The sequence below is a fragment of the Pararge aegeria genome, chromosome 7 (assembly GCF_905163445.1).
Source record: "Pararge aegeria chromosome 7, ilParAegt1.1, whole genome shotgun sequence".
Lineage (NCBI taxonomy): Eukaryota > Metazoa > Arthropoda > Insecta > Lepidoptera > Nymphalidae > Pararge > Pararge aegeria.
Window position 1 is genome coordinate 15,034,567 of NC_053186.1, and position 25,310 is coordinate 15,059,876.

General features: G+C 36.5%; 1 protein-coding gene across 5 annotated transcripts in view; it reads right to left on the reverse strand.

Moving 5' to 3' along the window:
* LOC120625461 (protein mini spindles) overlaps positions 1 to 25,310 on the reverse strand; it is a 47,175-nt gene that overhangs the window by 13,298 nt on the left and 8,567 nt on the right. For 3 of the 5 annotated variants that reach the window (XM_039892542.1, XM_039892539.1, XM_039892540.1), the window contains 23 exons: positions 25,046 to 25,209; positions 24,374 to 24,612; positions 23,140 to 23,334; positions 20,217 to 20,397; positions 19,259 to 19,392; positions 18,514 to 18,649; positions 16,749 to 16,880; positions 15,811 to 16,018; positions 15,183 to 15,404; positions 14,056 to 14,293; positions 13,548 to 13,706; positions 11,475 to 11,694; positions 10,309 to 10,488; positions 8,962 to 9,131; positions 8,496 to 8,663; positions 7,975 to 8,092; positions 6,795 to 6,912; positions 6,050 to 6,287; positions 5,022 to 5,157; positions 4,270 to 4,463; positions 2,841 to 2,972; positions 1,089 to 1,183; positions 95 to 280 (listed from right to left, as the gene is read on the reverse strand). In XM_039892542.1, coding sequence (XP_039748476.1) covers positions 95 to 280; positions 1,089 to 1,183; positions 2,841 to 2,972; positions 4,270 to 4,463; positions 5,022 to 5,157; positions 6,050 to 6,287; positions 6,795 to 6,912; positions 7,975 to 8,092; positions 8,496 to 8,663; positions 8,962 to 9,131; positions 10,309 to 10,488; positions 11,475 to 11,694; positions 13,548 to 13,706; positions 14,056 to 14,293; positions 15,183 to 15,404; positions 15,811 to 16,018; positions 16,749 to 16,880; positions 18,514 to 18,649; positions 19,259 to 19,392; positions 20,217 to 20,397; positions 23,140 to 23,334; positions 24,374 to 24,612; positions 25,046 to 25,209 — 3,963 coding nt within the window. The remainder of the gene's footprint in view (positions 1 to 94; positions 281 to 1,088; positions 1,184 to 2,840; positions 2,973 to 4,269; positions 4,464 to 5,021; positions 5,158 to 6,049; positions 6,288 to 6,794; positions 6,913 to 7,974; positions 8,093 to 8,495; positions 8,664 to 8,961; positions 9,132 to 10,308; positions 10,489 to 11,474; positions 11,695 to 13,547; positions 13,707 to 14,055; positions 14,294 to 15,182; positions 15,405 to 15,810; positions 16,019 to 16,748; positions 16,881 to 18,513; positions 18,650 to 19,258; positions 19,393 to 20,216; positions 20,398 to 23,139; positions 23,335 to 24,373; positions 24,613 to 25,045; positions 25,210 to 25,310) is intronic. The other 2 variants (XM_039892543.1, XM_039892541.1) reach the window with 1 other exon arrangement.

Below are 25,310 nucleotides of genomic sequence, written 5' to 3' on the forward strand. Positions count from 1 at the left end.
TATTTTATATTCCTTAAGTCGCCTCGTACGACGTGCAGCGACTAAGGGACTAAGGGAGGTACGGCGTGGTAAGAGGATGGGTAAAATAACTTACGTGGATCTCGCGGGAGTAGCGACAGTCCTCACAGTGGTCGCTGGCACCGGCTCGTCCAGGAACTTGAGATCGTGCTCCGGCATGTCGAGAGCGCGACGAACTGGCACATCTGCGTCCAACTTCGCGATCAGCTCGGGGTCCAGGCCGAAGGGACCGGATATCACTTTCGGCTCTTGCATTACCCTGCTTTGATAATTATTATCATGAATAATTAAAGGCACTTGTAACTGGCTAATTAAAATGGTATGATTTTATTCACAGGACAAGACATCAAAGGGAAAGCAAAATTTTAGCATTTTTAACTCTTTATAAACAAATATTGTTAACAAAAATATCTTTCAATGATATTATCATACTAAAGCATATTAATAGCGTTAGTATGATATAGTTAAAATTAAAAATTTTAACAATATCATACTAAGTTGAGTGGTTTTTTTATTGAATACAAATTTTATAAGACAAGATGTATGTACACCGACGCAGGAGGACTTAAAAAAAACTTTTTTACTTATATTAATTTAATATGAATAAAAATAAATTACAATTGATGACAAAAACTATATAAAGAGTGACGTCACTCGATGTGGGAAACAAAAGTGTCCGTTCGCCGGTCGCCTAAGTCTCGTGTTCCGGGCTTAATTGCACAATTTGTACGCTAGGTATGTGACCTAGAGTGCATAAGTAGGTGTTAAAGTGCACGCTGGCGTTAGCATAGAGCCGGAGGTTGCAACAGGAGTATAAAAAACTTTATTTATACTGAGGTAAGCTCTCTTAAATACGTAATAAGATTTTTTTTTTATCTTAGTCAGCTTTCTTTGGATAGAAGGCTAGTACACCCACAATGCACAAGTGTTAGTCAAAGTCAAAGTCAAAAATATCTTTATTCAAGTAGGCCCATAGGTGGCACTTTTGATGCGTACATAAGAATTACACGGTAGTGAGATGATGTTATACAAAATACTTCCTACGAATGAAGATAAAGGTGTGAACTTACGGTTGAACCGGCGAAGGGGGCCGTTCTTCCACTTCGTCCTCTTCATATTCATCCGGTGGCGCCTGTTCTACATTCATAACGTGATCGTCGTCTTCCTACAAATAATACATGACTTGTGTTATATACCAAAAGTTCAAATATAGATTGATACTAAACTTGAGTTTGCCGTTGTTTACCGAGGAAGTTCTAGTTGAACTTTCTCAATTCAATTCCATTCGTAGTAGTCTGATTTATTGTTGGTAGATAAAATATAAGAACAAACAATCCGCCTTAGATGTCATGCAAAAAATATATATGTTCTTACAGTAATTCCTTTCTTACTAAAATAATGCTATTTTCTCACCAAAAAAAAAACTAATTTAAATTTGTACTTATTTAAAAAAATTATATATCCGTAGACTTGAATTTTAATTGCTTTGTAGAAGGCATTTTAGTTTTTTCTGTCAGAAGCTTTCAACATAAGGTTATTTGATTGCATTACTAAACATACAATTTTAAAAGATTATGCTGCAGCGACAGTTGCTGCGGTCTAAAATTGTGAAGTAACTAAAACTTATATGCATATATAACTTGTAAAATTTTATTAACATGATATCCAAAAAATTGGTCCTTACGTCTGGTGACTCAAGAGCTGGCGCTTATTTACAATAGGGCAATAGCGCCAGCATTTTGGGTACCGTGCCCATAAGTGAACAGTTAGGCAGCTTATATTTATAGTAAACTAGCGTACCCAGCCCGCTTCGCCGGGCTAGATTTTGCTTTATTTAATTTAAACCATAAACTTACATCTTTAAATTTTTAATTTAAGTCTCATAATATATTAAATCATTTATTTCTCTCTGTATTCATTCTCTTCTATTCTCTTCTCGAGCGGGTGAAGATCATTATCTACACTCATATACACCCAACAATAGAATATCATCATAGTAAATAAAAGCTGTATTTGAAAGTTTATCAGTTCAAAAATAGGAGTGCTCCGATCGTCACCAACTTTACAGGATTACTCGCCAGGTCAATCCGGAGATTCCATGAAAGTTTCATTGAAATCCTATACGGAACATACCCACACACTTTCTCTTTTACATATATAGATAGATAGATATCAATGTTTAGTTTGTAATTATTATTTCCCTAGAAAATATATTTTTCGTTGGTTTACTTATATGCAATACTATTACATACTTATATTACCGGCCCACTCATTACAGGGCACCAGTCAACTCTCAGAATAAGAAGGGTTCAGGCCGGTCTATCACTCTGGCAAAGTGCAGATTGGTAGGCTTCACACACAGTTGGGAACATAATGGAGAACTCGCAGCCATGAAGGTTTCCTCACGATGGTATTCCTTCGCCGTTAAAGCAAGTGATATTTCAATTTCTTAAATAATACACATAAACATATACAATAATATACTTAAATACTATCTTAGTATTTTGACGGCCGATTGGCGCAGTGGGCCCTGCTTTCCGAGTTCAAGACCGTGGGTTCGATTACCATAACTGGAAAATCTTTGTGTGATGTGTCTGGGTGTTTACAGGTGTACTATAAGTATTTATTTATATTTAAATACGTCACAATATATTTATATATTGCGACGCTACCGGCTATTATTCGTAAAATTATTCATCAGTTATCTTAGCACCCATAACACAAGCTACGCTTATTTTGGGGCTAGATGGCGCTGTGTGTGTATTGTCGTATAATGATTTATTCATTAAATGTATAATGAACTTTCCCGTCAAATTAATTACCTCAGGTGCTTGTAGAATGGGTCGTCCTGACGCCGAAAGCGGCACTAACATAGACCGGCGATCATCGGCACTGCGACTTTTCCCAGCACGTTTGATCCGCTCTTCCAGTAGTGAGAGATCTTTGTCAGATATCTGCATTAACATTCAAAATAACTAGAGTATTTTTGTAATCTAATAATATTCCCCGTAGCGCACGGATTACTACACGGCGGTATCAATAAATTCATACTGTAAAACTAGAATACACTTATGAACTAATCTTACTAGTTAAGGTATGTATAAATTATCACGATAAATGGAGCTGATACCGTGGGCCGATATCTGTTTAGCGATATGCAACCGATATGTTACGTATAACTTGGAAAAGCTTTAATGACGTTTCAAATTTGATTGTGACGATATAGACTGGTGGTGGATTACGATTACTCGTTTATAACTCGGTAATCGGCATAGTCGGCCGTTTTTCAATTACTCGTACTCGGCCAAATAAATAGGTTTAAATTACGACTTATTCGGCTAAGCACGAGTCATATAGAATGGAACGGGACAATAAACAAAGCTACCAGTTTGCTTATTTAAATCGGAAGTCAGTAAAACCAAGTGTATTTATTAATATTTCAATTATAAAAAAATTTAAACCTACGTAAACTTGCACAAAAGACACTAGCGATCCGAATACGAGACGTTCTAAACATGCACAAAAGACACTTGCGATCCGTACACGAGATGTTCTAAACTTGCATAAAAGACACTTGCGTTTTGTATACGAGACATTCTAAACTTGCATAAAAGACACTTGTGACCCGTATACGAGACGTAGGAAACTTAAATAAAAGACACTTTCACTCCGTATACGAGATGTACTAAACGTGGATAAAAGACACTTACGATCCGTATAGGAGACATACCAAACTTGCGTAAAGGACACTTGCGAACCGTTTGCGAGACGTACCTGGATAAATGTAAACCTGTGTTTCGCTTCTCTAAGATGTGAAAACCCGAACCGTGTAATTCGGGTGATTACTCTGTTTGACGTCAATAAAACAATGCTTTTTCCCTGATTATTCGTAGATTCACTTAAGAGTCTGCTACTCAAGTGCATCTACGAATAATACTTCTAATATCTACATTTATATATCTAGTTCATTTTATATGGCTACCAGCTATTGCCAGCGTTCTTCGTCTGCGTTGATTACTGGTTTTTACAAATCCCACAGAAAACGTTAGATTTTCTGGGATAACCCATAGCCTATGTTTCTCTCCATCCTATCAACTAACTAAAGGCTAAAAATCGATTTAATTTGTTGCTTTTATTTGTGAAGCAAGGGCAAACACACAAACAAATTTTTGCATTTATAATATTAAGTGAGGATAATTGGAGATGCTTTCGTGCCAAGAAATGTCCTAAGTAAATGGTTACGGTACATACCTGACCGATCATCTTGTACACCTTCTCTCCATCAAGGAAGTAGGCGCTCGCGACGCAGTTGAGCGCTGCGGAACGTACTGCGTTGTCCCGATCGCCGATGTGGCGTGCGAGCTCTCGCAACGATGCGCCCACACCGCCAGTTATAACCGCAGAACCGTACGTCTCGAGCAGATGGTTGATGCATTCGAGACACTCTGCAAACGAGTACGGGTATACATAACATCCTCATCATATTAACATCCCACTATTTGGCACTGTTAAGACTTCCAACAAGGTGGGCAGATGACATTTAACGATTCTCAGGAAGCCACCAGTATTTGGAATTGCGTACCTTTTATAGGAAATTCAAAATACCTATGTTCAGCAGTGAAAATCTATTGGTTGGCTAACGATGATGGTTTGGAACTAAACTCTGAGAAGCACAGTCTATGATTATGGTGAACCGATATGACGGCCGATTGGCACAGTGGGCAGCGACCCTGCTTTCTGAATCTAAGGCAAGGTTCGATGCCCACAATTGGAAAATGTTCATGTGATGAACATGAACGTTTTTCAGTGTCCGAGTGTTTATACATATATAATACATATTTATTCATAAAATATTCAGCAGTCATTTTAGTACCCATAACACAAGCTATGCTTACTTAGGGGTTAGATGGCGATGTGTGTGTTGTCGTAGTATTTTTTTATTTATATAAAGAAAGTTTCATGAAAAGTAAATACATACAATTTTTTATAACAATTCTACATACCAGCTCTTTGTCTTGCATTTTTAGATTTTAATCCTTCCATCAGATATCCAAACAGCTTGGTGACGGAATAAACTACACATATTTGTTTGAATAGAGCTTTCACACCATTCCTGACAGTATCTTTGGGGTCTCCCACCTAAAAAAGAAATATCAATTATTAAAAAACAATCTTCAATTTATAAACACAACTTTTATTTATACACGTATTAGGAAGTTGGGCGGGGTAAAGAGCGCTCTCATCAAAATACTTAACTAACTTTAATACCAGCGCAAGACCTACCGCGTCACATCGCCCACCCTTCACTCGACTCCTAGTGCCAAGGGTCGTAGCGTGACGTAAATAACTTATAAACCTTCCTTAAGAATTGGGTATATCGAATGAAAACAAGGTTGTACGAAAATTAAAATTAAGATTAGTTTGCTGTAGTAGCTGTTGAAAAATGTGCAGATGCAGTATATCATTTCTTGCAAGCACAGTTTCAATTTCGTACATTTTCATTTATTCATATTTCATTTAGTACATTTGCTTGATTTTGGTTTCCAGAAATTTATTTATTTAAATGCGCTGTTCAGATTGTGTAGAACGCTCATAGGAGAGTCCGCTCACAGTGACAGTGGTGTCGATTGTTGTACCAAAATCTCTGAAGTAAACTAAAACAACAGATAGTAGTGCTTCAGAATTCAAAATTCATTTATTTCAAGGCCTAATATAAGAACTTATGAAACGACAAGTCTGTCTGTTTGTAGTGACTCTACGACTTGTTCGGGAGGCAGATTCTAGGCAGATGCAGAAGAAGCTGGAAAGAAACTCAGCTTCTTTAACTTCTCACAATGTTCCCTGTAGAGAGTATAGCACTAATTTTAGATCAGTCAATTTAGATTATAGTAGTAGAATTGTGTACACCAGAATTGACACTCATTTCAAAATTAACTTTTCTATCCCTCCTACTGAAAGATAATCTTGTCAGTTCACTTCTCTTCATTTGCCTATTCTTTTGAGACACACTGACAAGAATACAAATACATACCTTCAAAACCAAATAAGGTATGAAACAGTTCGCTTCATACTCTGCCATGGTGTAGTCACTGTCGATCAGGTACTGGAACACTATTGTTAGGTACTCCAAGCCCTTGAGGATAACCGATGGGTTTGTATCAAAGAACCTCAGTGTTAGCCATTTAAGGACCAGGTCAAGGTTTGCCATTAGAGCTGTGCCATTCTCGTGGAGATCTTCGGATAGTGCTTCTATGGCTTTCAAGTGGTACCTATAAATTTAGAAATTAAAAAATTATTAGCCATTTTATCTTATAGCAATCTCTTCTATTGATTTAGCCGAAAGTATACAAAAGATTTCTTAATTTAATTAATTTATTATGTTTTTATACTGTTAAAAGTAATAGTATTAGTATGCGTTTTCCAGAAAAATATTATGTGCTGGTTTGCCAGTGAGGTTGTTGTCAACCGAGATGCTATAAATTGGACGAATTTAAACGTAAAGTATCCAAACGTACAATATCCAAAGCTATATGCGGATATAAAGTGGGTTGGATACTGTACATTTAGGCCTTACAAATGTGGCATAGCGTCACACTTCAACTCACAGAAATTTTTCAATGTCAGACGATGGAAGCCGTCGTTCGAAGACAAGTGTTTTCTATATCAAAAGTGCTAAACGACATTTTTAGTGTCTTGTTATTAAGATTTCATTTTAATCCTTTTAGTTTAACTACCTCCAATCGATCCTTAGAAGAAAAGTGTTAAATAGCACTCACCTAAAGTCATTATGGAACATGTTGGCCACTAGTTGCTTGTTAAGACCCGCGCTGTACATCTGTTCTTTGAGCAGTTCGAAAAATTCTTCACGAGGAGTGGTAAAGTTCCATTTGAGAACTAAAATTCATCAAAATTAAATAGATAATAAATCTTTTTAGCTTGGTTAGCATGGGCAGGTGACATTTTTTCTCCCCAGGGAAAGGTCAAAATTTTATCTTCTCTCAGTTTTATCAACGCTCCGATTGGCGCACAAATGGAAAAAGTATCCATATAATAAACGTGTAATAGTAAATTGGGTAAACTTCTCTTATTCCCTGGTGGTAGATAATTATGTTAAATTTATCTCTTGTAAGGCTATACAACGTGTAAACGAAATAATGTTGAAGTATGCATAACTATGATTCATAAGAAATCCCCTGTAAAATATTAAATCAAAAGAAGCATATAAAAAAAGGAAATATATATATTGTTTCCATACAAAGGAATTCAACATTCAAGTGTTTACTTATGGCAACCCTATCGAAGATTAAAGACCGACACGCGCATAGTACCTACGCTACGCGACGCGTACATAATAAAGTGAGAGGAGTCACATGAGTATAATTTTGCATGTTATGTAAAGCTGTATCTGATTTCTTTCAGTAAAAACTATGGCAATGGTTTACCCAAAAACTATCTCAGTATCTAGTCTCAGAGACAGTACCATAATGTTCTTCTAAAGCCTGGGAAGTATTATTTCGGTTTTCAATTACACGTTGTATAATCGGGGATATAATTTTTGTCTCCTGTCTTAAGTATTTTTACGTTCTCGAGCGAGCGTTCCCTAGCGAAAAAAATCTAAAGTGAACATAAATACTTCGCAGGGTATGCGAGGGACACATCCGGCGAAGTAACGCCCTGTGTCAACCAATCTGATGAGGTCCTGTAATTATACCGGCAACCACACCCTTCAAACCCGTACAAAGCAATGCTGCTTGGCGACAGAAATAAAGTTACTACTACAAAAAAGGCGGCCACTAACGTAAACGTAACTTTTCTTATCATTAAGTATCGCCGATTTGTAGCGTGTGGCGAAACCGTCGGTAACCATGTGCGGCGAATATAAAACGTATGAAAACGTTCTGTTGGCTGTTGCCAGTGGCACGTGTGCGGGGACACTTAGTGTACGTCTGTATTTACCTTTCAATTTCTGATCGTCGACTATGCGTTGGTTCTTTGCGTTGTTGTTTGGCAGTAATGGCGTACAATCTTCGTCCTCTTTCTTGCCGCGACTTGTTGCGGATGTTGGTTTTACCACCTGTGAATAAACATTTGGATACAAACATGATAAAGGCGAAATCGCAAACGGTCTCTGGTCAGATATACACAAAAGAGTCACAGAGAGCCACTATATTTACAGACCGTGAAATCAGGAAACCTGTATGGGTTTCCTGATTTCACGGTCTTAAATTAATTAAATAAACAACAGATTCTTAAATTAATAACTTAATTTATGGAGTCTAGTATGACAGGTTTATTTTCATTGGTAATTACATATAAATTTTTATTATAGCGTTATCTAAATTTGAGAGAAAATATAAAAAAAAAATTTAAATGCATATAGAATTTTCTGAACCGGCAGGATTTTAACAAATTTTGGCCAACGTGGCCTGAGCGCTTTACAAATAATAAAAACCTTTTTACACTATTTGAATACATACCTTAGCTTTGGCAGCTGGCACGCCCTTCTTTTCGGCTTCCTTTTTGAGCGCGCCGGCAGACTTGACACCTTTAGGCTCGTCCTTCTTGCCTTTCGATGGCAAGGGTTGTACCGGTAGATTAGGTCGTGCTTTGTCTAACGCAGCTTGAACTACAGACTTAGAGCCAGGCTAAAAATTAAAAGAAATATTAAATTAATTACCAATATACTATATCATAAATATAAACAAAGTCTTTATACTTTTACCTGTCTGATACTATTTCTACATTAACTTGGGGCACCTATTCGTTTTATAAAAACATAATAAAAGTTATCTCTCAACAGCGTGGTGGGTTAGTGCTTAAAATGCACTGCCGTGACAGAGGTACGTGCCCGGGAGAGCGACATTCATATGCTGAGGATGATGATCGGATGTGTTTTTTTAGTTGTATATTTATTTATTTCATTAATCAATCTATATGTCTTACCTTTAGTTTGTCCATCTGTTTGTGCATGGAATCATACCCGAGGTGAAGCATGAAAGGTAGTACGCAGTCAGCGGACGCTTTACGTACATCTGCCGCCCTATCTTCAATGCAGGCGAAGAGTATCGGCACGCATACTGTTAACTCTTCCCGTGGGAAGGCTTTGAGTGGTACTGCAAGGCGATAATTAATTTGGATATATTAATTATCTGGGTGAATTTATTGACATTAAGACGTATTACACTTTTCCCGGAAAAAAAGCGGTAAAATATTAATTCAAAACCGAAATAATCGCGGACGAATTCGCGGGCAACAACTATTATTTAAAAATATTTATTCAATAATATTCGTAGATGGTAAATACTAGTAGTTGAATAAAGGTTTATAAGTACGGATCCATTATCCATCCAATTCAGTTTTGTATTGAGACTCAAGTGGCAACTTTCCGCTCTGTGTCTATCAACAAGAGGTGTCCTCAAGAATTTTTTTGTTACTCCGTTAAAGCAAGAGATATGTAAGTTAGAGGTGCGTTCCGGGATTCAAACTCGGCTGAAGGCCTAAGCTGAAGACCTACCCACTAGGCTATAACCGCTTTTTAAATAAATTGACTATTCTATTCCTATCACTGAAAATTTTTAACGATAACATTTTATTGTTTGATAACCTACTGTCTGAGTTGGTTCGATTCACACAGCTGGGAAATGTTTAACATGAATGTTTTACAGTGTCTGGGTGTTTATCTGTATATTAGAAGTATTTATGTATATTATTAAAAAAAAAATATTCGTCACTCACCTTAGTACCTATAACACAAGCTAAGCTTACTTTGGGGCTAGATGGCGATGAGTATATTGTTGTAGTATACAGTGGCGGTACTACAATACAAGCCGAAAAGCCGGGCTTGCGTTACAATAAATATCTCTTTTAAATTTTTCTCGACTATTCCGAAATGAAATTAACAAAATAATTAAAACTTGATAGCAATGAGGATATAAATACAATGTTTTAACTTTTGCTTAATAATGTATATACTCTTTGTCTACTTTACTGCAAGCACTACGTTACTCTGGCAGGTAGTCTCTGTGGTAGCAACCAGCCGAACGGCGCGGCGATAAAAGAGATATTTATTTTAACGCAAGCCCGGATTTTCGGCTTGTATGGTAGTACCGCCACTGCCTAACCGTAGTGTTTTTCAAAGATTTGTTGATATGGTTTGTCATTTAGCACAACAAGAATGGTGACTTAGAGATCATGACGAGTTAAATTTGTGCTTTAGGTAACTGGGCTTGCTCAAATTCAAAACCCTAGGAATGCCACTGGTAGTATATCTATTTATTGTAATTTCCTTACTTAAAGGTAGTTTCTCAGCTATCCACTGCAGCAGAGATGCTCGTAGTACGGGCGAGCCGGCTTTGAGTGCGTCGTATACCATCTCCCCTTCGAAGGCGGCTTGTGGACCGACTTCCTTGCACCAAGCCTCAACACATGAAACCGCTGCTGCCCGAATCCATTGTTTACTATCGCCGAACGCTACAACAAAATTAAATCCATTTTTATACCCAAAGACGTGTGCCGCAAAGCGGTTTATCGTTCCAGTACGATGCCCCGTAGAATCCGGAGGGGTATAGGATTGCTGGCAGAGTCGCGGACGATTGCCAAAATGTTCCCGTGACAGTCACATCGTTAGGCTTTAGTCCAGCTTTAGCTGCTATGTTTCCGTAGGGGATGCGTAAATGCATTTCCCAGCGTCAAAAAAAGAGAAAGGAGTATGGGTTTAATATAATTGCCATACCTCTAACAGGTAAGGCCGCCACCATCTTCGGCTGCATAAATACTTAAAATAGAGTAAGATTGCAGTCAAGGGCAAAAAAATAGCCAAGTTCAACTCGTTAACTATTACGATTCATGAGATACAGTCCGATGGCATATAGATGGACGCACGGTGGGACAGAAGCTAAGTAATGGGGACCCCATTACTTAGCTTCTGTCCTGTGTATTGGCACGCTTCGGGTAGGGTACCCTAACTTTTTCAGCAACTTTTTGTGTATTTTTAGATTTAGCTTTTTGTGTTCAATTAGTAAAAAAAAATTACATTTCGTTGGTTTCCAATGTTTTGATACCTATCCAGTTGCAATCATGTTCATTATGAAAACACATTTGCTTATAAACAAAACAAATGACTTTGTTGTGATTAGATTGTTGTCGACTATCAACATTTAATAACCATTTTTCCGTCTTGCGGGAGATGACAGCGGATCTCACTGCTTCCAAACAACCTTGTCAATAAGAAATGTATCTAATGTATAGCAACCTAGCGCAATAAATATATTTCCTTAAATTTATGCCTTGGTAGGACATGAATTACCTTCTTATAATCTTTCGCGGTATGCAGTTATTCTTTCTATTTTTCTTAAATTTCGATGCACTGTCATTTTTTGTTGACAACAATCTTATCTAATTAAACGCTCACGATAAAAATTGGGTGTTGATATATGTATAAATTATAATCTAGTTACCTTGGAAAAACGGCGGGAAGAAAGTCCTCACGTGCTGTTTACACTTCGTTCCCAAAGCAGCTGCGAGTAGCTCACAAATTTGTATGGCACTCTGAGCTAGCTTAGAGTTGGAATCGAACAAACGGGCAGACAACGCTGCGGGAAGTTCTCCTAATGAGGCTTTTATTGGTGCTGAGCTTTGGATTATGGCCTTGACTTTGTCCAATGCTTCGTTACGGACCTAAAATAGAACAAAGAAAAATACATTGGAGAAATTAGAAAATAATTAATTTGCAAATTAGCATCCTATGGCGAACACTATAAGGCATTTTGACATTTTGGAATGCCTGCTGTAACTTTGGTTATGATGCAATATTATGGTAGTATCACAGTAAAGTCTTAAGATATTGTTTGTCGCCATCGATCTCATGTTAAGTTCCGAAATAATATAGACCGCGTCGCGACAGTCCGAATTCCTGCCTTTAGTACTGGGGCCAGTTAGGATGCTTGCCTCGCTCCACACCCCCCTGCCCCACTTCATCCAGAACTTATCACAACTTCGTACCTCTATACAACGTGTAAACGAATTACAAAGTACTGTTGAAGGATGCATAAGTATATTTCATAAGGAATCATCCTATTTAAATATATTAAATCAAAAGCTATGTTATAGTTGTATGGGGCTCTTCCATTCATTTAAATAAACTTTTTCTAGTGCAGAAAAAATGTATCAGAAGCATTCTCCTAACGAATCCTACTGAATCATGCAGATCTGTATTTAAAAAACATAAAATACTAACTTTACCTTCCTTATACATATATGAGGTATGTGTATTCGTACATAGAAATATTGAGTATTTTGAAAAGAAGACTGATTTAAACCCAAAAAGTATCACGCGATATCCAAATAAATTAGTAATACCAAAATACCGACTTGCACAGACTTTAAAATCGCCTGACGCAATGAGCTGCCAAATATATAATATAATTTAAATAAATGTAAAAAAACTACCCTTGAAAACCTTTAAAAGGAAACTGTTTCTATGGTTGTGTGACAGATCATTTTATACCATAGCAGAATACCTTAGCTGCTATGAGTATCATGAAATATCTGTGGTTCCTGCTTAATTTTGCATGTGTGCGTGACCTCAATTTTCTGACATGTGAATTAAATTTTAATTTTAATTGTATTTATTTGACATTAAAACTTAGAATTGTGATTAAATAACTAATACAATGATTTAATATGACACTATAAATCTCAGTACATTATTTTTTATAATTGATAACAAATAAGATTATTATTAACATAACTTAATGTTTAAATTTTGCATGTTGATGTATTAACAGAATATGTTGGAACTTTATATCCCAAACACCAATAAGTAACCCATATTTAGCAAAATAAATATTTCATATCATTTTATTTCAAAGAAGCATAGTTATTTTACTATACAAACTAATTCCAAACATTCTAAGTGTTTACTTATGACAACCCTATTGAAGATAAAAGACCGACGCGTACCTAATAATGCGACTGGAGTCACTTGATTTTAATTTTGCAGTTGATGTTAGGGCAGTATCTGATTTCTTTCAATTAAAACTATGGAAGTAGTTTACTCAAAAACTATTAGCGTTTCAATTTCGCATATAATTCTGAGAGAAAGTAAATAAAATAGCTCTAAAACATGTAAATAATAATTCAGTTTTCACGTTGCAAGTTGTATAACATACCCTACTTTGTGAACATAATATAGAGCTTTTCAAATACTAGAACCAAAAGGTCGACTCAAAACTCCATTTTGTTTGAAAAGTAAAACAGCCCAAAATGGTTTTCAGAGTCTGATGATGGAGCCAAAAGGTAGTAGAAATATAAAATTATCAACACAACTCTATCAAATTTAATTGGTTCTTGAAAAGTAATATGGCCTGGGATGTCGACCAGAGCCTAAAGTATTAGCTGAAAGGCGGACTGGTTATTTATATCTTGACAAGTGGGAAGATAACAAAATAGAAGGATGACTATAAGACAATCTTGTAATCTATAAGATCTAATTAAAGATTTAAAAAAGGTTTTAAACTATATTAATATACCTTCCAGTTCTTATCGTTGAATTCAGCAACCAATGTATCAGTAATGAGCGGTGCAATGTCAGTCCGGGGCCGATTGTCGTCGACCACGGGCGGCTCATCGTCAATCGCTTCTTCATACGGTTCCTCAATCTCATCGCCCATCGAACCTTTACTTGCAGACTAAAAAAGAAAAGTTTTTGATAGGGTTACAACAGTTATGCTAAAGGGTCACTAATCTGATCCAAACCCTTAGATGAGAGATAGAATTTATTAGTGCTATTCTTTTACAACTCATTTCTGTAGAAAAGGATTGTACCCGTAAATACAATCTTTCATCTGATGATTACATAAAAAATAAAGTAAAGCTACGCCATCTTCCTATCCTCAACATAGAACATGCGATTTTTAAACCAGGTAATGGAGGTTCATTTCACATTTACATTTGTTTTGATACTCAAACTCGAAAAGTCCAAAACGCTTATTCACAAATCACAAGTGGTACTGTGTCAATATTTCAAAAAAGACATACCTTACTGACTGTTCCCAACTGTCTCGTAGGCGTTGGCGGCGTACTATTAGCATATTTATCCATTTCCAAGCTGATCAATTGTTTTGTCGCTGGCTTCTCACTGTCGAAGTGGTTCAATAGGGAAGGTCCGACATACAGTGAAAGTATTCCGAGGAAATTAACTGTTGATGTGCGTACGTTGGGATTTGTTGCGGCTAAGGCTTTCTTTGTGTGTACTACTATTGTTTTGACGTTCATTCTACAAACAATAAGTATATTCATTCATAAATCCATACTAACATTATACATGCGAAATTGTGTTTGCTGTTTGTCCTTACTTTACTCCCCCAAACAAGTCAGCAATCGACTTTATTTTTGGTATATAGGTAGTTGAGAGGACGAAGAGTAATATCGGCTACTTATAGGCTACATTTATCCCAAAAAAAACAAACGATTCCGGGATATGTAAAACACGAAGAACGCAGGCTAGATAGTACGATGTATTACAAATAAATATTTTAAACTCATGAAACAAAACTGCAATAGTAAAGTTTAAGATTTCTTGCCAAATCTTGTTCAAAGACTTTAGGATTTCTTTTTTTTTTTTTTTTTCATCAGCGTATTAATGCGGAGGGCTAGTAAGGTGAGAAAGATTGAATGCTTAATATCTTCATCGCTACACCGATGAAGTGATGGCGGGTTTCACCGCTTTGTATAACATGTTTGTGATAACAACCGGGTTTAATAACTTAAGAACATTTTACCATCAACTGTAATATGCTACAGTCCACTGCTGGACTAGAAGTCTCTCCCAACTGGAGGATTTGCCCATAACCACCACGATGGGCAGGCGGGTTGGTTATCATATAATTGGCAGTGTATGGTAGTAGTAGCACAGAGGATTCCGTTATCTCCGTCTGATGAAGGCAGTTGAGAATACAACTGTGTTCTCATCTGCCTTCATCACGCGGCAAAGATATTTATAAGCAATACTAATTTATTAACGCAGTGCTGGTAACAAGTATTTCTGAACATAAACTGTAAATTTAGGACATAACCCAGAAATGTAAAAAAGGAATCTGTAATACTAATCCGAAAAAACCTCCTGGAAAAACGAAGCATAAGAGTTCAAATAATTTTCAACTTACGTGAATCCAAACTCCTTTATTGCGGTGGCCATCCAGTTTAACATCTCCGCCTGCACCTTAGGATTCTTCTGCGAGTCCATTGCGAAGGTTAAACCCTCGTTTAACACGTGCTCAAGGCCACAACCTTCGGCTAAGGATGTCAGGCAATCCGATGAGACTGATGAACAGGAAGTTTCACCGAGTTTTGTCACTACGTCTTGGAGAACGAAATCTGCTGATGTCCTGTTGAAATGTGAGGAACCTGAAGGCTCATTTTTATTGGTTGATAACGCGGTCGATATAAAGCATGCGGGGACTCCCCGCAAGTTAAGTAGCGAGTAAGGAAATTCAATATGTCATTGCATCACTTACGGGGTATTCCCCGTAAGCGACCTTTTAGGGCCAATGAAATTAATCGTCAAAAAAATTATCTTTAGTATATTTTTTTTTTACAATGGAGACTGCGTCTTTTGCCACTTTCGTCCGCTACTCACTGAATCTTATTTGATGACCAGGTAGATGTAATATGATGCTTTGGTGCACCATTGATTTACTTAATATTTTTTACACAGGCAGGACAGAAACAGACAAAATTAAAGTTTACCCAAGCAAACTCTTAAGTCCTAGTTTCTCATAATCAATTACTCACGTGGAAACTGGGAAGTTTTCTGTAATGTACTTGCATGCCTCAAGCCTGGCCTTTAGGACTTGTACATTGGTATCTTTCAGGCCCGGCTTTTTGTTAAGCACACGATAAAGGACTTGCGCCGAAGTATCCGCAGTTGTGAGTCCTTGAACTGTTGAGTGGAAAGACTGGACTGCTGACAAACGGTTCTTCCAATTTCCGTCGCCAAGACCTGATGGAGATAAGTCATTAGTCAAGTTTGAAGTAATAGCATTTTATATGACAATGTTAAATTATCTATAGTAATAAAGAGGAAAGATTTGTTTGTTCGTTTGGACCGAGCTGGCTCCTATGTACTGGACCAATTTTAAATATGTCTACGCCATAAGAAAATCTTTTTAAACTTTCACAAAGTAAAAACTTGCAATAATGTAACCCAAAATAGCAAAATTTTGCCAAACAAGTGTAATAAAAAACGGGCGTAAACATCTTCGGTTCCCTGTTGCCGTTCTTTGGCAGGATATTTCCAATTTATGACATCTTCCTTATTTATGCATACCCTGGCCAAAAACCCTGTGCACGCCACTGGCAGGTCACGTTAAATTAAATTTTCTCTCCCCCCATTTTACATTGATAAAAGTATATTTCCTACCGATATTCGATTGTGTCGTCTTACTTATGTAAGATATAATTTTTATAAATTTTCATATCCCGTTTAGTAGTGTTTTTCATGCTATGTTTAAAGATATTCGATTATAATTTTGGCCAAGAGAATCTCGATATTTATGCAAATGTAATTTAATTATTTATAAACAGTAAATACAAAAGGTTACAATTGGAAATTGGAAATGGAATTCCAGAGAGTCGCAGGTTCAAATACTATCGGTTCCGAAAATTTTTATATGCATTTTAAATTTATAATATTGATTTAAAATCAGTTATACAAGTTTAAAGGGACTCACCATTGATAACATCCCCGGGGAACAACTGCTCAGCTTTGGCATCGACTTCCTCTTGTGATAATTCTTGTTCCCGGGGAGGACTGGGTTGTGCCCTGGCTGGTGCTTTCTTTCCGGCAGCCGGTTTCTTTACAGCTGCAAATAGAGGAATAGGAAGATTGGTAAAACGCATGCCATAGTGTTTAAAACATTATCATTTTGCATTAAGGAAAATAAATAAATATACTACGACAACACACATCGCCACCTAGCCCCAAAGAAAGCTTAGCTTGTGTTATTTGTACAAAGATGACTGCTGAATATTTTTAAGAATAATATACGTAAATACGAAGACGGTCGATTGGCGCAGTTTGCAGCAACCCTGCTTTATGATTCCAAGGCTGTGGGTTCGATTCCCACAACTGGAAAATGTTTGTGTGATGAGCATGAATGTTTTTCAGTGTCTGGGTGTTTATATGTATATTCTAAATATTAATCAGTGGCGGTACTACCATACAAGCCGAAAAGCCGGGCTTGCGTTACAATAAATATCTCTTTTAAATATTTCTCGACTATTCCGAAATTAAATTACCAAAATAATTTAAACTTGATAGCAATGAGGATATAAATACAATGTTTTAACTTTTGCATAATAATGTATATACTCTTTGTCTACTTTACTGCAAGCACTACGTTACTCTGGCAGGTAAACTCTGTGGTAGCAACCAGCCGAAAGGCGGCGCGGCGCCGCGCCTAACTATCAATATCGCGCTCTTCGCGTGTCTTCGTACGCGATCGGAGGCCCCGCCTTGTCTCGCTTGCACTCATTTGCTTATATGGGGCTTTTATTTTACTGCTCTCTCTCATAGAAATTTCAATGTATTTAGCAGTGACAATCTAGCTTATTTAATAATTTAGTATGGAGATCAAATGCCAGATTGCGAGTTGAAGTTAGTGATGAGCGAATTGAAACAACTTCACACGTTATTGTTTGCGTTACAACTAGTTGACACTTGACAGATTCATTATTATTGATAAGTAACTAGTTAGGAGTTTATTATTGTTTTTTGAGTTGAATAGTGTTTTTACTGGTTTGTTTTTTTACAAATTATAGTAAATATTGTTAAATATGAGCTCAATTTGTGTGCAAATTGTTTCTGTGGCGAAATCAAAAAATAATTGGCGAACAAAAGGTAAATTTTTGCATATTTTGTTTCTAATGAAAAGAATGGTTGGAATGCGGCTTGTTACGACATAAATTACCAGGCATCATAAGAATTAAAGAGAGCAGAACTCAAAGAAACACTTGGGATCACTATGATTACTTTTTAATTTTGGCAAACATTGCATAGAAACTTCTTTATCATAATTCGCGTGGTGACCCTAACCGTAGTGTTTTTCAAATTGTTTGATTTGTTGATATTTAGCACACAAGAATGGTGACTTAGAGATCATGATGAGTTAAATTTGTCCTTTAGGTAACTGGGCTTGCTCAAATTCAAAACCCTAGGAACGCCACTGATATTAATGTATATTATTCATAAAAATATTCATCAGTCGTCTTAGTACCCATAACACAAGCTACGCTTACTTTGGGGCTAGAGTGCGATGTGTGTATTGTCGTAGTATATTTATTTATTAAAAAACATTCATGATCATCATACAAACATTTTCCAGTTGTGGGTTTCGAACCCACGCCCTTGGACTCAGAAAGCAGGGTCGCTGCCCAATGCGCCATTAATAAAGCTTAGGCTGGTTAAGCTTTTCATTAAAAACATCACTTACTTACCAGAAGCTATCCTTTTCACAGGTTTGGGTTGTGAAGAGCCGGCAGCAGGTTTACCGTCCCCTTTGCCAATGGTGGTTGCAGCTGACTTTGGTTTTGTATCCTTCTTTGGAGCTGATACTTTTACTTTTATCTCAGCCTAAAACAAACATCGTTTATTTCATCATCACCATTATTTTATTTACTTTTAATAAAACATAACATTTAAATACAAAAGTTGAAAATTAAAAAACAACCATTGTAGTGTAAGTGTTTGCACTTAAACCTTTGCTCTGGCGTCGCGTACTAGGATCCACACTCCACAGGTTGAAATATAAACTAAACTTTTTTTTGCACTGACTTTATTTGATTATTGAACGAACTGAAGACGTGTCTCAATGACCATATAAAATGCATTGGGATAACGATAGCGCGAGCTCATTAGTTAATAACAGTAAGTAAACTAAATAAATAAATAAAAAATAAAAATATTGGCCCATTATATTCAGTAAGGTAACTTGTAAACAAAAAATAAATAAAAATTATAAGCAAATGTATCAAATTGTTGCGCCAGTGTAATATTACTGTGGTCCCACAGTGAATAAAGGCCATAAAGAAAGAAGGCAGAAGATGGAAATAAAAAATGTATAAAAGCAAATTATTATTAACAACATTTAATAACTACTGGAAGAGATAAGCTTTCCTTTGTACACTTCATGTATCATATGTTCACAATCACAATGAATGGTACATAAATAAAAATAACTACCTTGTCAGCAAACTCTTTGATCTTCTGTTCTTTCAGATTGTCTAATTTTCCAATGTGTGGTGCGATATTTTTTTCTCCAACCAACTTTGTTGCAGTACCCAAGGCTTCTGCGGCTGCGTCTCTTACAACTGGATCTGCTCAATTTTAAATAAATGTAAAACTCCATAGATTTTTGTACTTATTTCATCTTATATAACAATTTTTTTACTTAACATTGCTTAAGGAATATTTACTTTACAAGTTTATTTTTAATGTTCGTTTAGGTATAAATAATTATCATTATAAACATTAAAAAAATATTTGTCCAGCTAGACTTTGTGCAGCCCTTCAAGTTGTGATAAGACGGTGCCATTAATGATGTGTAAAACTCAAGGAGTTTTATACATCATTAATGGCGGCGTCTACACTGTACACTGCACTTCGGAATAACGTAAATTATATAGAGGCCCTATCTAGTAATTGACTGTGAGATAGTGATAACAAAATAAAAGCGGATTGTGGGCTCTTTTTGAATCAGGACGCGTTTCGAACTTTCCTAGCCTCAGGTTCAAGATAACGAATGTAGTTATCATCGTCACCTCGAAATAATGGAAAAATGTGAAGGCTTCATGAGTGCCTTTGCTAGGCCTCATCCTATCAACCCACTACGACAATTCACGGTCAGTTGGATAAGCCCGTTGTCCACCACGCTAGCTCAGTGCGGATTGGTTGACTTGATTTTTTCTTTTTTTATATATATCAATAGAGGGCAAACGAACAAGTGGGTCACCTGATGTTAAGTTATCATCGCGGTCCATGAACATCAGCAGCATTTAAAGAGTTTGTTTATCCGTTTGTTTGCTTATTTCGACAGTGCCCGTGCAATTTCCATCATAAATAAAACGGCGAGTGCTATACAGGGGTTAAACAACGGCAAAGTTATCTAAAGCCTAAAATAGAATAAAATTTATAATCTCACCTGCGCTTTCAAGCAGTTTCAAAAGTCCGGCAACATAAGCCTTGACCAGTTTCTTGTTGAAAGCCGCTGGCTGCGTATGGCATAAAGCCCGCGCCAGGAATATAGCGCTTTCTGCCTTGATAGATGGATTCTTGTTATCGAATGCCGCAAGCATGTCTTCCATTATTGCTTCAAGATTCGTCTGGGAAAGGTTTTACGGATCTTATTAGACTACATTAAAATATAAAGGTAAACAGGGCGGCAGTCTGAGTGTATCGAGTCGTCACCGTTGAATTCCATGGCTCAACGGTGAGAGCTGTGAATTATAGCAAGAGGTATCGGGTTCGATTCTCGGCAATTTGGGAATATTTTAATTATAATTTCAGGATTTTCTGCCCACCCTGCCAAGACGTGCCGTTAAGCGATTTAGTGTTCATGTGCGATGTCGCGTAGAAACCAATTAGGGGTACCATACTCCCTATAGGTTAGCCCGCTATCATCTTAGACTGCTATAATAATAATAATAATAATTCACAAGACACCACGGTGCCGTCGACAAAAGGTAACATGTAATTAAATTAATTAACACCTACCTACGCACTACATCAATCAAAATATTCCATAGAAATAAAATTCCCTCAATATTAATAGTTAGGTGCATCAGTTAAAGTTTAGAATTGGTAGTAGGTAGGCAGGTACTATAAATATATTTTAATACTAACTAACCATCTTATTTAAAACTATATCCTATAACTTTATTAATAACATAGCAGGTAGTTTAAAAATGTGATAAGTTAATGCCACGAACATCCATCGAGCAACGCATATGGCTAACTTTCAGAGAAATTATAAAAAAAAAAAGACAATAAACGAATTGAACAAGAGTCATGTCATGTAAAGAAAGGCATTCTAAGTAGGCGATGCCTAAATTTAGTGGAAACGAGTTTAATTATTTTAAAAGTATGACCATTTATCGTAGAAATATTAAAATTTATGTCACTAGCGAGGTAGCCAGTGAAAAAAAAATTATGAACGCGCTAAACTGTCAGTACTATTAAAAAAAATCTTTATTCCACATGTGAGGAAAGGTGTTAGTCCTTATAAATATGTAAATTTCTATATAATAAAATCTTTATAAAAAAATCTTCTGTAATATAGAATCAGGGCCATGGCGAGAACGGTTGTTTCTTAAAATACCCATACCGCATAACGGTTTCCAGCTTATTAAGTATTTAAATACGTCATTCGAGGACCCAGTCTAGGTCACGCATAGTAAATACCAAGTCTTATGTCAATAATGGGATTCAGTGATTGGACTAATGGGATACTAGTTTCTCTACTACCAGTGCTGTTCTAGAGACAAAGTGGTAATCTCGTTGCGTTAATGGCATTAGCACTTATTTACAGCATACAATAAATTAAGTATGACATACAGACTGGCAAAATTTGCACGGTTTTATGTAATAATTACGCTTGGCGTTCGCTAGTGGGTCCAGGTACATTTTCCTGCTATCACACAGTATGCGTACCGTATAAAGCGTCACATTCATATTATAGACGGATTTATTTTGTTTTGAATTTACAAACATAGCGATTTGGATTTTATCATATACACTATAGTTATTATTAAAATTTACATAACATGCTGCATTGTCGTATTAGGAAAACTTTTTCCTGTAATGACAAAAATGTAAGATGGGAATAAATAAATAAAATATATTTCTTTTATTCTACTACAGGTTAGCCCTTCACAGCAATCTCACCTGATGGTAAGACGGGCTAACCTGTTAGGGAGTATGGTTGTCATACCCTTTTTACGACGCACCAGAACACTAAATCGCTTAGCGGCACGTCTTTCTCGTTAGGATGGTAACTGGCGACAGGCAAAGCCCCCCACCAGAGCAGACCAGAGAAAATTCAGAAATAATAAATTCTCAATATCCCTCTGCCGCGAACCCGAGACCTCTTACTTAAATTCAAACCGCCCACCGTTGCGCCAGGGAAGTCGTCAAAAATTATCATTAACAACCATTTAGCAGCCAACTACAGTACATGGGTCTTCGAATGAGAAGGGTATAGGCTGTAGTCCACCAAGCTGGCCAGGTGTTGATTTTTAATAATAATAATAATAATAATAAATATACTACGACAATACACACATCGCCATCTAGCCCCAAAGTAAGCGTAGCTTGTGTTATGGGTACTAATATAGCTGATGAATATTTTTTTATGAATATAATACACATAAATACTCATAATATTCAGATAAGCACCCAGACACTGAAAAACATTCATGTTCATCACACAAACATTTTCCAGTTGTGGGAATCGAACCCACGACCTTGGACTCAGAAAGCAGGGTCGCTGCCCACTGCGCAACTCGGCCGTCAAATTTGTAGACATCACACGCCTTTGAAAAAATAATGGAGAAATCATATGCCCGTTTTCACTAAACCAAGGAAACGCTTAAGTAGGATGCTAATGGTTTGTGTGACGAGTAGTAAAAAGAACGTTTCACCAACTCCTAGATGATTACTAACGACGTTAGGCGCTATCTAAAGTTACGAAACCGATTTCGTGGTGGTAATGTACTCGTAAACTGACACTAGAGATTAAAAAAAAAAAAATATGGTAATAGATACATTCTGGTATTTCAATAAATCTATATCAGAAATTTAAAATTTGATAATACAAACACAAATACGATACCTTGTGCTAACAACCATAAGACAAGTTATGTTGCATGAGTTACCTAGTGAAATTCGATTGGTAAAAGGTTAATGTATGCCTAAGAATCATCTTTGATTAGGTGTTACGTACTTAGCGAAAAAAGTCCAATATATATGCATAAATTTTTAAAACAACCAAAATATTGTAATTTTACTTGGGATTGAAGCAGTAGGTACTAGTAACAAAACGACACTTAATACGTGTGAATACTCACAGAAGGATAAATAGCATCGATGGCATCTCTCAGAGCAGTGACAACATTCGTTTTCTTCTCCTTGAACTTCTCCAGTATGGCCTGAACACAAGCCACTGCGTATGGCTGGAATTTGCTGCGAAGACCGCTCGCTATCATTCCTAGTAGCCTGCCCCCAAGGGCCACTACCATCACATTGGAATCTTTCGATATCACCTGGAAGAAGAGAAATATAGAAGAATCTAGAAAAGTCGAAATAAAGGGTTTTCTTAGCAAGATGGGTTTAAGAGTTATTAAATTTTCGCATAATATGGTAAGGCAACGTTTCTAGTGTACTCAAAACTTTGGTTAATTTATTCCCGCGATATTGTTAGCTAAGCGACGTTATGCGTAAAGAGCCTTTGTATCTTTAGTTCGTAGTTAACCGATAGATATAATCACCAAAACTAGTGTAAGTGATAATAACTTTTGTTTAAAAGAAACCAACTTTAAAAAATTTTAGTTTTAGTATCTTATAACTTTAAATGCATAATCTTATGCTTTGTTTTATACCTAAATTATTTGTACATATAGTTTTCCTTTTTTGTAATCATTTATTTTAATTAGGTCTACTTTGTTGTGATTAGGTCTAATGGGCTAACTCTATATTCAATGTGTAAATGAAAACCGAAATAATGCCTCACAGGCTTTAGAGGGATGTTATGTACTGTCTCCGAAACTTGTCTAAAACAGAAAACCTAATACATGTAGTTGTTGAGTAAACCACTGCCATAGTGTTTACTGAAAGAAATCAGATACAGCCCTAATATTTCATGCCAAATAAAAATCATGTGACTCCAATTACTTTATTAGGTACTATGCGCGTGTCAGTCTTTTATCTTCAACAGGGTTGTCTTAACACCCTTAGAATGTTTTGAATTCGTTTGTATGGCAAAATAAATATGCACTAATGTGCAGGACGACATTAATCCTCGTAATATTAAAAAGAACTACTTCCTAACTACTTTTTAAGTCAATTATGATCATTTATGCACAACATGTTAAATTGGCATTAAATGTTCTGTACTTAACGTACCTCGACTTAATTCTCTGTTAGCATATATTAAAAACCTGGGTGGTTTTTTGATGCTAGCTGTAGCATGTAGCATGTAACATTTAAGTAATTTTTTTGAAAACTTTTATGTAAATAAATAAATTCTTTTGATTTAATATTTTTACAGGGTGAACCTTCATCATTATTTCGTAATTCGGTTACCTTTTTTAAAGCTCTGACTAAATCTGCATAATCCCCTGGCTCCAACTTCGGTGCATTTTTCAATAGATTCTCAAGCACATCCAAAGCTTCTTTCCGTTCTTGCCACTTCTTGTTTTCTAGCTTGTCATAAAAATCTTTGGGCAGTTTGGATAATATCTCCACTGGGTCCAACAGCTCATAAGGGTCTATGTCTGGGGAGTCTCCACCTCCTGTCTCCGCATCTTCATCATCTGCACCACCTATATAAGGTTGTATGTTAAGCTGACATGTATTCAAAAAAATTGTTCATGTAAGTATTCCAAAAATGATCTTTAATAATCACAAGCTAAGAGTGTCTTATGGCAAGGTACAGGCGAAGCAATTTCAAAAATTGACACTTGAATATAAAATTAGCGTTTTCCTACTTGCTACTTTTCATTGGTCGGTTTCGACAATTTTTACCACATGTTGGTGATAAATTGATAATACACTATTTATGGCAAAATGTACTTAATAACGCACATTGCGGCTTTTGATAGGTTAATGTACTGTCCAAGATACGCAGGTGGTTACCATTGAACTCCTAACTCTGGTACTGGTGATTTCTTGACTGTGAAATCCAATCCCTCGTGATTTTTAGTACGACTTTTTTAGCACTTTCTGTAAATTCATTCCAGCCAGAGACATACGTACCATCAGCAGCATCAGTGGGCGGTGTGTCTCTAACTTTGTTCTGTTGAGAACGCAGATATCTGGTGGGTGCAGCCCCTCCAGAGCCACCGAAAGCCTCTCGCAGCTCCTGTTGCACCACCGCTTGAAGTGGTGCTATGTGGGGCTCCACTGCTGCTCCAATCCATCTGGAACAATATTGGATTCTTCCACTAATGCCCGTTTTTACTAAACTTAGGCAACGCCTAAATCGAATGCCTAATGATTTAAGCGATGTCTGTAAAAAAAA